Source organism: Chelonoidis abingdonii, chromosome 4 (assembly GCF_003597395.2).
Source record: "Chelonoidis abingdonii isolate Lonesome George chromosome 4, CheloAbing_2.0, whole genome shotgun sequence".
NCBI classification, from domain to species: Eukaryota; Metazoa; Chordata; order Testudines; family Testudinidae; genus Chelonoidis; species Chelonoidis abingdonii.
In genome coordinates, this window is record NC_133772.1 from 102,029,900 (window position 1) to 102,048,584 (window position 18,685).

At 42.2% G+C, this 18,685-nt stretch overlaps 1 protein-coding gene across 1 annotated transcript in view; it reads right to left on the reverse strand.

Annotated features, from left to right (window-relative positions):
- The window catches only part of PRKD1 (protein kinase D1), a 324,397-nt gene that overhangs the window by 65,871 nt on the left and 239,841 nt on the right, over window positions 1-18,685 (reverse strand). The window contains exons 5-6 of the mRNA XM_032796642.2: window positions 18,345-18,505; window positions 13,191-13,214 (exon numbers count right to left, since the gene is read on the reverse strand). Of these exons, the coding sequence (XP_032652533.1) occupies window positions 13,191-13,214; window positions 18,345-18,505 (185 nt within the window). The remainder of the gene's footprint in view (window positions 1-13,190; window positions 13,215-18,344; window positions 18,506-18,685) is intronic.

Consider the following 18,685-nt stretch of genomic DNA (forward strand, 5'->3'; position numbering starts at 1 on the left):
AAATGTACTTGGAGGTGGGTTTTTGCTTATGGTTTGTGTTATAAGCCTGTTCGTGGTGTTTCTCCAATGTGATGCCGCTTTGTTTCCCTCCTTTATTGAAAGGATTTCGCTACACTCAGACTCCATGCTTGTGAGGGGGGAAGTATTGCCTCCTAGAGGCGCCCGGGGGGGTGGTATGTAAGTGTCCCAGGTCACTGGGTGGGGGCTCAAGCCAGTTATGCATTGTGTTATTGAAACGGAACCCCTGGATACTGAACCCGGCCCTTGTTGCTGCAAACTCAGAGGGGCAGAAGGGTTACATTTATATTATTTTCTTTGTGAAATGTTTAAAAGATTAATTGGTTATTGAAATCTGAGCTTTGTATAAAATATTTAATAGACGTTTAATTGCTATAACAAACAAACCGTAACTCTAAGGAGATCGTGTTAAGAAGACAAACCATGTAAAACATTTATGTCTTAGGAAAAGATCTAATTGCAAAAGGAAAGGTAGAAAGTGGTGTCAGAACAATAAATCTAGGAGTAAAGTGAGCCCTGCCAACCCCACTTTTCAAAGAAAAGCATTACCTTGAATGTTTAAAACGTCAGGGAAAATATATGTAGTTGGAAATGTAAAACTTTTGTGTACTTCTTAAATGTGTAAATGGCACACTGAGGAGGAAGCCAACCCCAGGAAAACCTCCCCAAGACTTCAACATGGATTGGTGAGACAAAATTAACTAAGACATTGCATGAAGGGATTAGATTTAAACTCTTGTAATGATTTTATTGGGATATGAAATTGCTGCTGCAATTTACAAAAACTAACAGTTTATTAATAATCAAATGGTTAGACACTATTCCTGGAGCTAAGACAGGGGCAAACACTGGTAAGTAGAGAAATAATAGGATTTAATTGTATTTAAGCGCCTTAATATTCATAATTGGCCTGTCTCAATACAACTCCTTGTATGGCTTATTCTAAGTAACTGATTTAAATATTTTCTTCAATTTCATAGGATTTAGTTAATACAACCGACTTTGCCCAACAGTAAACTAGCTAGTCATTTATTAAAAAAAAACAGCAGGATATTCCTTTCCTTAAACAAATTATTTTGACCATCAATAAACAGTTTTAAGTTTCTAATAAGATACTAAGAATAGATTCACAATAATTTGGGAGAAAGAATAGCCCTTGGTCTCAAAACTACCCAGAGACAAGTGCCTCACGAAAGGCAGGTTCACTCTCAAAGTAGTACAGTAAAAGACGGTTACTCACCTTTCTAACTGTTGTTCTTCGAGATGTGTTGCTCATATCCATTCCAATTAGGTGTGCGCACGCCGCGTGCATGCTCGTCGGAAGATTTTTCCCCTAGCAATACTCGGTGGGTCAGCTGGGCACTCCCTGGAGTGGCGCCGCTATGATGCTGGATATATACCCCTGCCGACCCAATGGCCCTTCAGTTCCTTCTTGCCGGCTACTCCGACAGAGGGGAAGGAGGGTGGGTTTGGAATGGATATGAGCAACACATCTCGAAGAACAACAGTTACAAAGGTGAGTAACCGTCTTTTCTTCTTTGAGTGCTTGCTCATATCGATTCCAATTAGGTGATTCCAAAGCCTTACCTAGGTGGTGGGGTTGAGTGAGATGTGACCGATCACTGCTGGCCCGCTGCCATACATCCTGAAGCTGTTGAAAGCAGTTGACGCACAGGGTGGAGGACCAGTCTACCCCATATTCCTGGATGGGTCAATGAGCCAGGAGGCGGCAGATGATGGCCCTGAGCTCTTGGTGGTGACGTGGATGGCTCGAGGACATGAGTAGTCATAGTACGGATCATGCTTCAGCTCAGATGAGATCTGCCGGGGGAGACAAGTAGGCCCTGATCATCGAACTGCCATGCGATGAGGTTGTGGGTTTTACGAGGTTTTGTGCATGAATTATACTTGGCGAGCGTCTCTACCGTACGTTAGGGATTGCATTGTTCCTTCGTGAGATAGACGGTGGAGTATTCTCTGCTTTACATGAGAGCGACCATTTAGATGCGCCTGGGTGTGGTCGCACCTGACTTGTCCTTGAGTGACAACAGTACAATAGTGGTCCAGCGTGAGCCGCGAGCTCGGAGAACTCGCTGGAGATGTAGATCTATGAGGAAAAGCTGTTGCTTCGGCAGCGACATGACTACTAGTAAGCGAGCCAGAGGCTCTGCTAATGGCTCGAAATGGGGATGACATTAAGTCTGGTTAGAACCAGGTTGAGGTCCCAGGTTGGGGCGGGGCGTCGTACTTGGGGGTATAGGCGCTCCAAGCCCTTGAGGAACCTAGAAACCATAGGGTGTGAGAACACGGAGCGGCCACTCTCCCCTGGGTGGAAGGTAGAGATGGCTGCCAAGTGCACCCTTAATGATGATATCGCTAGGCCCTGCTGTTTAAGATACCAAAGGTAGTCCAAGATGGTGGGGATCGAGGCCTCGGTGGGAGTGACATTCTGTGTTTCGCACCAGCAGGAGAAACGCTTCCACTTGGCCAGATACGTTGACCGAGTGGAAGGTTTCCTGCTACCCAAGAGTACTCGTTGTACTGAGGCAGAGCAACGTAACTCAGACTGGCTTAACCACGCAGCAGCCATGCCATGAGGTGAAGGGACTGCAGGTCTGGGTGGCGAAGTCTACCGTGGTCCTGAGTTATGAGGTCTGGGTGAAGAGGCAGGGTAATTGGGTTGGCTATCGACAGGTCGAGCAGCTTGGTGTACAGTGCTGCCTGGGTCACGCTGGAGCGATCATGATCAAGTGAGCTCTGACTCTGCGGAGCTTCATCAGGACCCTGTGAACCAGTGGGAACAGTGGAAAGGCGTAAAGCAGTTGGCTCGTCCACGGCATCAGGAAAGCGTCCGAGATTGAGCCCAAGGAGAGGCCTTGGAAGGAGCAGGACATCTGGCATTTCCTGTTCTCGTGGGAAGTGAAGAGGTCTATACAGGGAAAGCCCCACTTCCGGAAAACGGAATGAATAACGTCCGGACAAATCGACCACTCGTGAGACAGGAAGGATCTGCTGAGTTGATCCGCCAGAATGTTCCGAAAGCCTGGGTGAAAAGATGCTACCAGGTCTATTGAGTGGGCTATACAGAAGTCCCAAAGCTGGATGACTTCCTGACCCAGGGGGGAGGACTGTGCCCTTCCCCGCTTGTTTATGTAATACATGGCCGTTGTGTTGTCTGTGAACACTGAGACGCAGTGGCCTTGTAAGTGCTGTTGAAACGCCTGGCACGCAAAGCGGACTGCTCTCAGCTCTTGGACATTGATGTGCAAGGCCAACTCCTGAGATGACCAAAGGCCTTGGGTGCGAAGATGTCCGAGGTGGGCACCCCAGCCAAGAGATGAGGTGTCCGTCATCAGGGCCATGGAAGGCTGGGGTGGATGGAATGGCATCCCTGCACACACCAGGAAGGGCGTCAGCCACCAGTCGAGGGAGCCTAGGATGCTCGGGGGAATGGTGACTATCATGTCTATGGCATCTCTGCCCGGGTGGTATACCGAGTTGAGCCAAGATTGGAGGGGACGGAGGCGTAGCCTGGTGTATTTGGTCACGAACATGCAGGCAGCCATGTGACCTAATAGACCGAGACAAGTGCAAGCCAAAGTCATTGGGAAGTTTTGTAGGCTTTGGATAATTGTTACCATCGCCTGAAACCGAGTCGGTGGTAAGCAGGCTCTGGCGAGACTGGAGTCCAGGATGGCCCCAATGAAGTCTATCCTCTGAGTGGGAACCAGAGTTGATTTCTCTGTATTGATCATCAGACCTAGACGTATGAATAGGTCCTTGACGATGCCTACATGATGGGTGAATTGTGTCTTGGAGGTCCCTCTGATGAGCCAATCGTCGAGATACGGAAAGACCGTATATCCGGCGGCGGCAGAGGGAGGCGGCGACTACAGCCATGCACTTTGTGAATACTCTCGGTGCTGTAGAGAGGCCAAATGGTAGGACCGTAAACTGGAAATGCTGACGGTTGGCTACAAATCGGAGATACTGCCTGTGTGGAGGATAAATGGCGATGTGAAAATATGCGTCCTTCACGTCGAGGGCGGCATACCAGTCTCCGGGATCCAAGGATGGGATGATGGTCCCCAGGGATACCATGCGGAACTTAAACTTTATCATGAATTTGTTGAGTTCTCGCAGGTCTAGGATAGGTCTGAGACCTCCGTTCGCCTTGGGGATTAGGAAATAGTGGGAGTAGAACCCCTTCCCCCTTTGGGCTTCTGGTACTTCCTCTATGGCTCCCATGGTAAGGAGCGTGCGCACCTCTTGTAAGAGGAATTGCTCATGAGAGGGGTCCCTGAAGACGGACGAGGGTGGGCGGTGGAAGGGAGGGGGCGAAATAAACTGGAGGTGGTACCCAAGTTCCACTGTATGTAGGACCCAATGATCTGAAGTTAGCTGGGACCACACAGGGAGGAAAAAGGAGAGGTAGTTGGAAAAGGGAGGTAAAGGATCCTGGAAAGGAACTGGTATGCCGTCCTCGGGCGCACCTTCAAAAGTTTGGCTTTGGCCCCCTAGGTGGTTTGGAGAGACCTTAATTCCGGCCCCCTTGGGGTCCAGACCGCAGTCTACGATTGCCTCAGCCGCGTCCTCTGCCGAAGTTCTGTCTTGGTCTAGGCGGAGGATAAGGGCGGTGAGGCTGGGGACAGGAGGACCTGCGCTGAGTCACTGGGGTGTGCATCCCAAGGGAGCGCATGATGACCCTGTTGTCCTTAAGGCTCTGCAGCCTGGGGTCAGTCTTTTCAGAGAATAGGCCTTGACCGTCAAAGGGCAGGTCCTGTATGGTGGTTTGTAACTCAGGTGGAAGGCCTGAGACCTGAAGCTATGATATCCGCCTCATGGTGACACCTGAAGCCAGGGTTCTGGCTGCGGAGTCAGCTGTGTCCAGGGGGGCCTGGAGAGAAGTTCTCGCCACCTTCTTCCCTTCCTCCAAAAGGGCAGCAAACTCTGGTCGGGAGTCTTGGGGAAAGAACTCCTTGAATTTCTCCACCGCCGTCCACGTGTTATAATTGTACCGGCTGAACAGGGCTTGCTGGTTTGCCACCTTGAGTTGGAGGCCCCCAGTAGAGTATACCTTGCGGCCCAATAAGTCCATGCGCCTAGCCTCCTTTGATTTTGGAGCAGGAGCTTGCTGGCCATGGCGTTCCCTTTCATTGACTGATTGCACTACAAGGGAGCATGGAGAAGGGTGCACGTACAGGTACTCATACCCCTTAGAGGTATGTACTTCCGCTCAACTCCCCTGGCCGTGGGCGTAATAGATGCTGGAGATTGCCAGATGGTATCGGCGTTTGCTTGTATCGTACGGATAAATGGCAAGACCACTCTTGTGGGGGTGTCAGCTGACAGGATATCCACCACTGGTCCTCTATCTCTGGGACCTCCTTCACCTGAAGATTCATATTCAGCGCCACCCACCTCAGGAGGCCCTGATGTGCCTGCAGGTCAATTGGAGGAGGGTCCAAGGAGGATGTCCTTGCCACCGCTTCACCTGGAGAGGAGGAAGAGGAAAGGCCAGGGACAAGAGGGTCCTGTGGGGGCTCCAGTTCTTGAGCAACATCAGTCTCGGGTGGAACTTGAGACACTGCTGGCTGAATGGGAGCCTCCTCTGTACCCGTGGGAGGGGGGCGGCTGACTGTTGCCTCCAGCACCCGGTGTTCCGATGGTGCAGAGCAGGATGGCATTGGAGGCGCACCTTGGGCTTGACAGTATGCCCAAGGTGTCCAGAATGACCACTGATGGGGTCCCTGTTCCTGGGTCTGGGTCTCCTGAAAGACACGGCTGGGTACATCTGAGTCACGGTCCTGTGCATAGGAAGCACTGCCCACGTGAGAAGACACAGACGTGTGACGAGATGGCCAAGGTGGCGCTGAAAACCCCAGGGAAGGGTCTCGATCTCCAAATGACCTTTCCCTGTGTTGCACCGGAGAGCGGTACCAGTTGCCATACTGGTACCAGGAATGAGACCGGAACCTGCGACCGGAATGGTGCCAGGAGGTTGACCGGGATCTGGAGGCTCTATGTCTAGAGCAGCTGCGAGAGGCGCGGTGCCGGGAACAATACTGGGAGCTGGATCGGTGTCGAGAGTAGCGGGCCGGCGAACGGGACGCTGAGCGGTGCCATGAGTGCGACTGGTACCGAGATGGAGAGCGGTGCCAGGACTGCGAGCGGCATCAGGACCGGGATCGGCGACAGGACCGAGAGCGTCAGTGGGACCGTGATTGTGATCGGTGCCTCTCGACGGTGCTGACAAAGGGTGGCCTCAGCAGGGCAGGCTTGCCTATCAAGTGAATGACCCTCACTGGTTGTGCCGGGGGTTGAGGCAGCGTGGACTACAATCAGCTCCCTCACCGTAGAAAAGGTCCCCATGGCGTGCGCCGGGGAGCTTTCAGGCGCTGGACTCGATGGCCCTTGCAGGACCAGAATTGACGGTGCCGAAGCTGTCGGTGCCGCAGCAGGTGTCGCTGCCGGGCGGTCCGACTTAGGCGGGTGCTCCAACTGCGGTGCAGGTGGCACGGAAGCCACAGGAGTCTTATGCTTCTTAATCCGTGGAGAGAAGGAATGGTGCCGAGCAGACGACAGTGCCAGCGACGGTCGGTGCCGAGGGGGCCTTAGCGGTACCGGCTCAATCCAGTGCCGAAGAGACGCTTCTGCTTGATACGGACTGTCCAGCGCTTGGTGCTGAGGGTGGAGGAGTAAAAGCTGCCTCCATCAGGAGTTGTTTCAGACGAAAGTCCCGCTCCTTCTGCGCCCTGGGGTTAAAGGCCTTACAGATCCAGCACTTATCCGAGAGATGGGATTCCCCGAAGCACTTAAGGCAAGAGTCGTGGGGATCTCCCATTGGCATCGGCCTGTGGCAGGTCGAACATGGTTTAAAGCCCGGTGAACCAGGCATGGGGCCCGGTACCGGTGTGGGGAAGGGGCTAATCCCCGAACCCCTGTCAACTATATATACTAACTATAACAAAGAATGAATAAAACTAACTATAACTATAGAATTTACAACAATATACACGAGAATTAATAAAAAAACTGCGAGTAGCTAGGGAGGTGGAGATCAGCTAAGCTGCGCTCCACTGTTCTGACGACCGACATGGGCGGTAAGAAGGAACTGAAGGGCTGTTGGGGCGGCAGGGGTATATATCCAGGGCCATAGAGGCGCCACTCCAGGGGGTGCCCAGCCGACCCACCAAGTGTTGCTAGGGTAAAAATCTTCCGATAAGCATGCACGTGGTGCGCGCACACCTAATTGGAATCGATATAAGCAAGCACTCGAAGAAGAATCTCTGTTAAAAGTTCTCCACAGAGAGACATACAAAACAGATCATAATGGAAGTAAGCAATTTATCATTTGTGTTCTGTCATTTGTGTTGTTTGTTCAATGTTTTCTTTTTCTTTCTTTAATAATAAATTAGCCATGGTTAATAACTGTAATTATTTTCCTTCGTCTCAATTGTGGCATCTCCTAAGGTGTGTAAAAGAACCCCTTTCACCAAATAGTGGGAGTAACATCGCTGAGATATCAGTAAGAGAAAAAAATTGTAAGAGTTGCCTACTATTTCTTTCTATAAACACAGTATTTTTAGTAATTTAAAAAATAAAATTACTTGACTTTCAACGATTTAAATACACCCCTTTCTACCCAAATAGAATCAAGGCCTACTATAGGTAATGTATGGCATCTACATGGTGCACTACCATTACTGTCTAACTGTTACAGTAGTATGTAATAAATAGCATGTCTTTGAAATGTGCTTTCTATATCTTAATGTATTTCAATTTCTTTCAAGTGCAACCCTAACTCTGAATTTCCTGGGTTTGTCATGCCTGTTTGGGCAACAATTAGAGTGTTTGTTTATTTATTTCTCTCAAGTTACTGATATAAACTCTCAACCCGTGCTCCCAGTTTAACAGTTTTATGTCTGGGAATTACTTTAAAAATATTTTAAGAATTATATATAAATATGAAACAAGAGACCCAAAGAGACAGATACCGGGTGATATCTATAATGAGCTGAAGACTCAACCTTAAATCATATTTTAATTTTTAACAGTTAGAGCCAGATTCACTTTGTGCTTTGGCTACTTTGTGCTGTTGTAGAACAGTGCAAAGAGTACAGAAAGTACTGATGAATCTGGCTCTTACTTTGCAATTGACTTATTGGTTTAGTTTTGGGACATAGGATATATATTTTACATTTTAATTATTTTTTAAAAGAAGTATCTAGGCAAACTTACCACGCAAACTTTTGGGATAAGAAACTCTGGAATTTGACTGTCATAGTTGGAAAGAAATAGGTTTTAAAAAAAAATTATTTTGTAAATTTCTATCAAACCCAAGAGGCAGACCAGGCAAGTGGAGCAGAGGGGGAAGGAATGTAGGGGGAATGTGGAAGGTGTAATCAAGGATGACAGGGAGAAGGGGCAGAGAACTAGAATATGGAAGAGGGCAGTAGCCAACTGAAGTCTCCATTCTCCAGGGGAGAGGTTCACTTTATCCATTAGGAATCCCATTCTAATGAACCTGATCCTGTCCACTGGAGCAGGATTTTCCAATAACGAAACACAGGAGCTAGCATATAGACACTGAACCCTTAAAAGCAGTGACAGATGGAGCCTAATATTTTACCACTGAGAGCCCTTGGCACATGTACACAATCCCCTTCATTCAGTTTATGAATTTCAGCCAACAGAACTGCAACACACAAATTAGCTAGACAGGAAGGGATGACTGGTTGAGTTACTGCTAATATCACAATAGCAACCTGATCTATTTATCTGACCCATCTAGAGTCTAAATTATAATAATAACAATTAGATAAAACAATAATTAATTTAGTTGCAACTCAAGTTTTTCAAATGTAGCAAAAACACAACTTTTGAATGAGTTTTAACTAATAATTCAGAATGGTCTGTTATATTCAGTTAAGATCATTCATGCCAAAACAAATGAGATAATATTAAATTTCTTAAATGGCCAACTTTAAAATAATTTTAACTAGGGGTTAATTGCAGTTAACTCACGTGATAAACTCAAAAAAATAATCGCAATTAAAAAAATTATTGCTATTAATTTGCAGTTTTAATCACACTGTTAAACAATAGACTACCAATTGAAATGTATTAATATTTTGGATGTTTTTCTACATTTTCATATATATCGTATTCTGTGATATAATTGAAATCAAAGTGTATATTATTTTTTATTATAAATATTTGCACTGTAAAAATTATAAACAAAAGAAATAGTATTCTTTAATTCACCTCATACAAGTACTGTGCTGCAAATCTCTTTATCGTGAAAGTGTAACTTACAAATATATATTTTTGTTACATAACTGCATTCAAAAAAACAAAACAAAACAATGTAAAACTTCAGAGCTTAAGTCCACTCAGACCTACTTCTAAAATTCAGCATTTTTAGAAACATATACAAAAACATTACAATATGTACTCTATTATCCTCTATTTTATATAACAATATATTTGAATTTGAATATTCAAAGCTCAAGATACTGTTTTTACCAAGGAAATAGTTAGCTTACTTTGTCTTCCCAAAAGTGAAATCTGTTTCAAAAGTATTTTAAAATGCTAAACATGCAATATAATTATGGCCTGTGTATAAATCATGATTTCATGGAAGGCACAGGAATCGTGAAAATGACCCCAAACTGTGAACTTTTAAATATTATTTTTAAAAGGAAAATGTCTACAATGCAGTTTTTAATACAAATAATTACCTTAGTCAATTTCAAGTCAGAATGAATTTTACAAGCAAATTTAGTCAATTTTGTGACAGATATGGCAATTTCCTGTAATATCTTGGACCAACCTTACTGAATTAAGTTAAATCTTACTGAATTAAGTTTAAGTATCTTAGAAGTTCACTGTACTAAAAATGCAAATGTTTATGTATTACTGTGGGATTGTATGTAACATCATTTGAGGTGAAAGGAAGAGACATGAGTAATGTAAACCCTGGGAAGTGTTATAAACTTCAAAGGACTATTTGAAACAATGTGCCAGACAAGAATGAACTTTTAAAATTAAGTGGGTTTCCTAGGAAATATCTAGGGCAAGGTGTATGCAAATATACTTCCTCCAGTTATGCAAGAAATCAGCTTTTTGAAACTCTGCCTTGAGAGGGGCCCTTGTCCGTTATCACTTGGTTCATGAAAAGAAGATCAGAGGCCAAACCATATAAAGGAGTGACTGACAGATTCATAAATGTTCTTGTGCTGAGAAAAAGCTGTTATGAACTTGTAACCACAGGAAAATCCCTGTGTGGGGCTTGAAGGACTGACTCCTACCAGGGTCTTTGCTGAAGCTGGGGGGTAAGCTTATTAGCATGAGTGTAGGTTCTTTTATTGTTAAATGTTTTCTCTGTAAGGTTTTCACCTTAAGAATAAATGCTTAGAAAGAGCTGTGTGGTAACTTATAACTGTGGGCAATTATGCTCTTTATAGCCTCTGAAGAGAAAGCAAAGCAGGCCTGCTTAGGCAGTCTGACTTGCTGGGAACTCACAGTGTAGGTAGGGAACTATCTAACCTAGAAAAAACTCCAGTCAGGAGGGAGAGAGATGCGGGTCTCCACCCAAGAGAGGTGACAACTGAGGAGCCACAAGCCTGAGAGCAGGTGCCTTGGGTGGCCCTTACAGGAGGGAATAGTGGTGCAGTTGCCCTGCAATGTGACAAATTTCAAGGACTAAATGTTACTTGTAAAATTCATTCTGTCCTTGAAATTGACTAAATACACTTGTAAAATTCTCTCCATGTGAACTCTGTGAAATTTAATACTTTGCCATTTACACAGTCATGAATTTTCTAAACAAATAAATTGTGATTTATTTAGATTTATTTAGACATAGACCACCAAGTATAATCCCTAATTGCTCGCATTTTAACTGTTGGACACATCTATAATAAAGATGATGCTATGCATTACAAAAACATTTTCCTATGTATCCATTTGCATCATACTACTCTGTGGGTGGATAATTTTGAGGTTAATTGGTTATAGTATGTGCTACAGAATTAAAAAAACCCAGATTTTTTTTCAGCCAGAGGGACATGGTTTCTAATAGACTGGCCTACCAGTTTTGATATAATCTTCAGCTGATCATTTTAATACACTCTGTACACCTGTTGATCAATCATTCTTCTTTTCCTACCAAGGAGGAAGTTTTCAAAGCCTGCTCTTCCGCCATGGGTGCATCTCAGGCAGCTGTTATGCAGGGAGGGATAGCTCAGGGGTTAGAGCATTGGCCTGCTAAACCTAGGCTTGTGGGTTCAATCCTTGAGGGGGTCATTTAGGGAACTGGGATAAGAATCTGTCTGGAGACTGGCCCTGCTTTGAGCAGGGGGTTGGACTAGATGACCTCCTGAGGTCCCTTCCAACCCTGATATTCTACAAAAGGGAAAGGTGCTAAATTTTCACCATTTCAAATACTTTAGCAGTGTACAACATTAAACAAACTTCTCTAGGTATAAACATGGATTTTTCCAGAGACAGTACCTTTGACATGCAGTCTCCATTACAAAAATAGAAATGTGTTCTCCTTAAGAAAATTAAGATGTATATACTCTTCTATTATATTACATAGGGCTTCAGTGTTTATTCTTACTGAGTTTTTTCCAGATGAGGTCTGTGCACTGCAGAAGTAAAACCATGTTTTAAAACACTGCCAGCCCTGAAAATTCCCAGATATCTGAAAGTGAATTTGTTTTCCTTACCATACATCATCACTGGTAATAAAGATTCTACAGTCCAAATCATGTGTTCATTTATGCTTGAATGACCTCATAAGAACATAAGAACGGCCGTACCAGGTCAGACCAAAGGTTCATCTAGCCCAGTATCCTGTCTATCGACAGTGGCCAATGCCAGGTGCCCCAGAGGGAGTGAACCTAATAGGCAATGATCAAGTGGTCTCTCTCCTGCCATCCATCTCCATCCTCTGACAACAGAGGCTAGGGACACCATTCCTTACCCATCCTGGCTAACAGCCATTTATGGACTTAACCACCATGAATTTATCCATTTCCACTATATATACACATATATATTGTCTAGCCTTCACAAACCTCCTCAGCAAGGAGTTCCACAAGTTGACTATGCACTGGTGAAGAAGAACTTCCTTTTATTTGTTTTAAACTGCTGCCTATTATTTCATTTGGTGACCCCTAGTTCTTGTATTATGGGAATAAGTATAATATTTCTTATCCGCTTTCTCCCATCATCATGATTTTACATACTTCTATCTTATCCCCCCTAGTCTCCTCTTTTCCAAGCTGAAGAGTCCTAGCCTCTTTAATCTTTTCCTCATATGGGACCCACTTCGAACACCTAATATTTTAGTTGCCCTTTTCTGAAACTTTTCTAGTGCCAGTATATTTTTTTTGAGATGAGGAGACCCACTCTGTACGCAGATTTCCATTGATTTATATAAGGGCATAATATATTCTCAGTCTTATTCTCTATCCTTTTTAATGTCCTAACATCCTGTTTGCTTTTTTGACTGCCTCTGCCACTGCGTTGCCTCTCTCAGAGAATTATGCAAATGATCCCAGATCTTTTTCCTGACTTGTTGTTAGCTTAAAATTAGCCCCCATCATATTGTATGTATAGTTGGGGTTATTTTTTCGAATGTGCATTACTTTACATTTATCCACATTAAATTTCATTTGCCATTTTGTTGCCCAATCACTTAGTCTTGTGAGATCTTTTTGAAGTTCTTCACAGTCTGCTTTGGTCTTAACTATCTTGAGTAGTTTAGTATCATCTGCAGACTTTGCCACCTCACTGTTTACTCCTTTCTCCAGATCATAAAGAATAAAGATGTCAATTTTACATCAGTTGTATTTGTTTACTGTAAATACAACAAAGAACAAGCAGTAAGCTTTGAACTTCCTGACTCTGGGTGGATGTGCATTTTGGAATCTGAGTGTACTTCTTAATTGTGTGGCTGGTCATTCTCTCTCTCACGGACAAATCAAAACTTTGGAATTAAACACCTCTCAATTTTGAAGAACATGACATACAAATCTGAACTAACCCACACGTGTCTTAAGACGAGTTCTAACATCAGGGCTGTAAAATAAAAGATGCTGAACTTTTAACACAACTGTTCTTGATATTATGAGAGAGAATGTAGTAAATTTAGTATATACCTCATAGCCAGGGCTGAAAGGAGACTGAGACAGCAAGTTGGAAGGAAGAAAAGGCAGAACGAAGTAGAAAAAAAAAAGAAAAGAAAACAATGTTACTTTTGAAGGAAGCATGAACATTTTATCATTTTACACTGAGGGACTAGTATGCAGTAGAACATAAAAATAAAAATTGATTAGGTGTTCAGATTGATCTACTAGATTATGTAACCTACTCTTTGATCTTCACATTCTTAAAATTTCTGTTGAATAAGAAGCATATTACTACTAAATTGAGAATGAAAAATAAATCACTGTCAAAACTTCAGAATCCGGGAGCTAGATTTTTTTAAAAAGCCTTTAAATTTAGACCCATAATCAATTGTGAGTCCAAATGAAATAATTTAGTACTTTACTGGGTGATTTATGTATGTAGATGATATTTATGCTCATAAAGTGGGAAGTTAAAGTTTTCTCAGAGATCAGTAAACAAATATGCATTTACAGCACTATAAACAAGTTTCAAATATGGTGGTATAAGGATAATTAAAACATCCTTCTGGCATTCCATGATTATTGTCTCTCAAAGACTTCCACGTCAATTACTCATGTTGAAAGTAAAGAGATTTTTTTCCCCAACTGCCTGCCCTCCAAACCAAGGGCTTGTCTACACTGCCTTGTAGTTTGAACTACAAGGGGCATGAATAGCAGTGCACACCAAAGTGCTGCATTGTAACTGCCCTGTGTGGACGCTGACAGCACAACCTAAAAGATTCGTAGTTTGTGTTAATGTGGTCCTCTTCAAACAGGACTATATTAATGCAAACTAGGAACCTTTTAATATATGCATGCAGTGTCCACACAGGAGAGTTACAAAGCAGCACTTTGGTGCGCATTGCTATTCATGCCCCTGTTGTCCAAACAGAGGGCAATGTAGACATAGCCTAGTCTTAAGTGTCTCAAACTAAAGCTGGGTTCTTTTGGGTTCACACAGAAGTCAAACTTTGTAACTTTGTTAACAATTCTGTTGATGGTACATTTCGAGGAATAGACTTTAACTTGCTCACTCTCAGCTGTGTTGGGTCTGCAGGGTAAACAGGAGTAAAAAATAGTTAACATTTCTTTTAGTCACTAAACCAAGCAGAAGTGATTCTGAATGCACCCAAATCAATCAGCTCAGTAAGAAAGCTGTCACACTCTTTTATGGAGAATAACAAGAGAAGAAAGAGCTGGAGGAAAGGCTTATGAGAAATGTATTTGATTGAGTGTGTCTGCTCACCCACAACCGACTGAGACAGCAGAATTAGAGGCAAGGTTGAATGTTCTGTGAAAATATGGCATCTTAATACAGCATCTTCACATTTTCTTTAAAACTGCAGTCATCATTTTGCACATACAAGTTTTAGGCATTCATATTTAATGCTTAAATCTGCACACAAAAATTAGGCCTTTTATATCTGTATTAGACAGATATCTAGCTATCTGATTTTTGTGTGTGTTCAAATTATTCACAAATGTTCTATGCCCATAGAACAGAGCAAATAGAGAGAGAAAAAAAAACATGGTGTCTGTATTGCAGCATCTTACAATGACATTTAAGATGCAACAATACAAGGTTACATAGCAGTTAGAGCACATGGTTAGTGGTTCAACTGAATGTGATGATGATGATTGATGATGATGAATTTTACGTTCTTTGGGAAAGGGACGATGTCTTCTTTTTGTATGTACAGTACCAAATGCAATTGGGCCCTGTCCAAATTAGGACTAGATCCTTGCAACCTGTCTCAAAACCAACAGATCTGGGTCAGGTTGGATCTGAAAGCCACCTAACCCGCTCAGGCTTGGGTCAGGGGAGGTCTTTGCTGATCACTTCCTCCTGTTTGTGGGACTGATGTAGCAGTGGCTGTGTGTGCCTCGTCCTGCTGGCCAGAACCACCTTAAAGAAACTCACCGTGGAATGAGTGTCCTGACAAACTGTAGTGCTTCTCACTTGGCAGCAAGCACAGTGCAGCAAAGCGATGGCAGTCAGCAGGAGCAGGGCACATAGCCACTTCTGCATCAACCTCATGGCCACAAGACAGCCAGAGATGAATTATGTGCCTAGACTTGCAGGAAATTCACACCAAGCCGCGTGTTAAGGACAACATGGCAGTGCTGACACTAGTTTGGGGGGAAGTGTCAGGTTTGGGACAGGATTGGTCTGAAAATGACTAGAATTCTCAGGTTGGGTTCAGGCTGGCTATGTATGGTCTGACTCTGGATTAACCATGGCACATCTTTAGTTGGGGCATTCAACTGCTATCATAATATAAATTACAACAAAAATGGCTTTAAATGAACACTGCAGAATAAGAGAGTCCGAAGGATGGATTAGAATGATGAGAGCTAACAGTGTATATGTACAAAAAACAAGCACAGGAAAAAGTATTCATGCAAAAACAATGGGTATAATTTTAGAGGTCATTTTTGAGAATTTGGCCCTAAATGAGGAGTATTTTCTTTATGGAAATTTTTACCTCTGGAAGAAAAGGAAAATTAGAAAGTTACCTATTTAATTTCTCAAGGTTTAAGCATTTGGCCTGCTACTTGTTAAAGGTTTTGATTTTATCTATCTATATGTCATTCTGAACCATAATTTGGTAGGAAAATGATAGCATTGTATGAGTTAATGATCTGTAAAGAAAAGAAATGTTACTAATATATATGCACTGCCATTCACTATAAACCCTACTATATTTCTTCATATGGAAATTTAGAGTAACAACCTGGAATTTTTTAAAGTAGTTTTTTTTAAATGGTATATAATAAAGGTGTTTAAATAATTCAAGGAACATGTGTCCAACAAGCAGACAGGCAGGCCTTTAGTCACAGAATTAGAAGTCTAACAAACTGAAACTTTCAGCTGAGCTGTACAACTAACAGAGCATGTATATAGAGAGGCCTGAACCAAAGCCCCAGAATACCCCTAAACTTTAGAAAAGTGTATCAATAGAATTGTTCAGCATTCTACAACACACACTATCTATTTAATGTTCCAGAAAGGTGCTTTAATGACAGCTCTGAAAGCCAAAGTCCACTATGCTCAGAACACATACAATAATGGCAGCCTTGAGACCCACAATTAAGACACCCAATTACTACACCTCTACGCTGACATAACACAACCCAATATAACACGAATTCAGCTATAAGGTGGTAAAGCAGTGCTCCGGGGGGGTGGGGCTGTGAACTTAGGTGGATCAAATCAAGTTCGATATAACGCAGTTTCACCTATAATGCAGTAAGATTTTTTGGCTCCCAAGGACAGCGTTATATCGAGGTAGAGGTGTATATGTAGGTGACACTAACCAGACATTAGATGATCATCTGAATCATTGCTTAACTGGGCTGGATACAGACAAATGGCCTAACTGACAAAGGTTCCATATTCTGTCACCAATGCCTCCCAAAATTATTTGTAACAATTATTTTTTAGGAACAGCAAATTCTTAAGATGTAATCATGCATCAAGCGAAGTAAAAAATAATGTCCTGCCCTTTCCATACATGGCATTCAAAATTCAGCCTAAGGTTACATAATAATCGAATATTAACGTTTATATATTGTTCCTGAGAAACATCGTATCCTTTTTAATCCAATGTGTCTTTTTTGGCAGTACTAAGTCCTGCAGCAATTTTAAGCTGTTTAAAATTTACATAAAGTGGCAGCCCTCCGTCCCCACCCTTTTAACCACAGTTCTGGAAACAATCTAAAATAGTGTCACATTGCCTCTTCATTCTATTTTTATCAATATTGTCATGACATTAATAAGTGTGCATTTCTAAAATAAACCTTGAAAAGCACAATCTGCAACTTTATTTTTTGTTCTACTAAATATTTTAAGTAGGTTTTATATGTATTCATAATGTGCACCTGAATTTCTAAGTAAGTTAATGATAATTAATGGCATCTGTAGATAATTGGGGTTCATGGATGGTGTTGCACTAACACTAGGCCTATGTCATTTGAATAACGCTCTTGTCGTATGTCAGGTTCAATAAGTGTAACATTTTAATTGGAAAGAAAACAAGACAATGATTATTCTCATATGCTTACAAATTCTTTACTCTTTTTTCAATTAAAATGTTTTGAAAACTTTTATTTACCATGAGGTTCATTTCTGTGGGCACAGTGCAGCTTTTTTAGCTATTAAAATATATTAATTATGGCAATATGTATACTATTTAGGTATCCCTTTCCATTACAAAAAATATATAGTAACCTAACTTATTCTAGTTATTAACTTTTTGTTCTTAAATGAAATACATAAATACATCTATTTTATTTTAGTGAAGCTGGTTATCACCCTTATACTAAGTGCTTGTTTACAAAGCATGTGACAAAGCAGCGTGATTAGTAAAGTGCTCCAATTGTCCCATGTAGACCCTGCTGGCACATTAATGTTAACGTGAACACGAGTGTGCCAGCAGGAGCTATATGTGATAGTTAGAGTGCAGCATATTAGAGTCCTTGATGAATCACACCCCAGTACTTTGCTGGTGTCATGTAGACAAGCCCTAAGATTTCTTCCTAAACTTAATACTCTTTTCTAAAACAAGATTCACATGTAAACATCACCAAATACAAAAGGATTATTTGCAGAGCAAACTATTCCGAGTGCTAGTTAAAGTGCTGTAGGAATCATTGTAGTTCATGCACTACACAAATGAAAAAATCTGAACACACACAAAACCAAGAGCAGAAGTTATTCAGATATTTAATGAACCCCATTTCAAGTGTTCTCCTGAGGCCATTTTTCACTGTACCACAAATCAATACAAATGCAGCTTTGACATGACAGGTTTTTTTTTTCAATTATGGAGTAAACATATTTGTCATATCAATTCTAATTTATATACCAATTCCAATTCTACAATCAGTTGGGATTACTCATCTAAGAAAGGGTGACATCACCAGACCCTCAAATATCATAATCCTTCAAAAATGGATTATTTACTGTATTAGGGTTATGATGGAAGCAGAGCTTAACAAATATGCATTCATATGCTGAGACAGTGCCCCTCCTGTTGTGTTAAGGTGCTCTTTTTCACAACAAAGTGTGATAAATTTACAAAACATTTAATTTCATTTTTTTTTGCAACAGTCTATTATTTTAATAATTAGATTATTGCATACCAGAAGGGCCTCATCTGGGGTGGTAGGTGAGAGTTCTGCAGATACTGTCCGAATAGTGTTGAGTCCCGTTAAGGAAACATTTGAGAGTCGTCTTTTACGTACACCACTGCAGTTGTTCGGGATTTTAAATGCACACCTCTTATGGTAGTTTAGACCACATCCTGAAAAGGAAAATATGAAACTTTCCTATTAAAGATTATTTCAGAATAAAGTAGAAATGTATTTTTATATTGAACAAAAATGGCACCCTAATTTTCTCTGAAGCTATTGTTATTCAGCATTGCTATTTAGCTTTAAGTTTTGCTAGTTTAAAAAGGTGTTAAGGGAAATCTCAGTGGTTT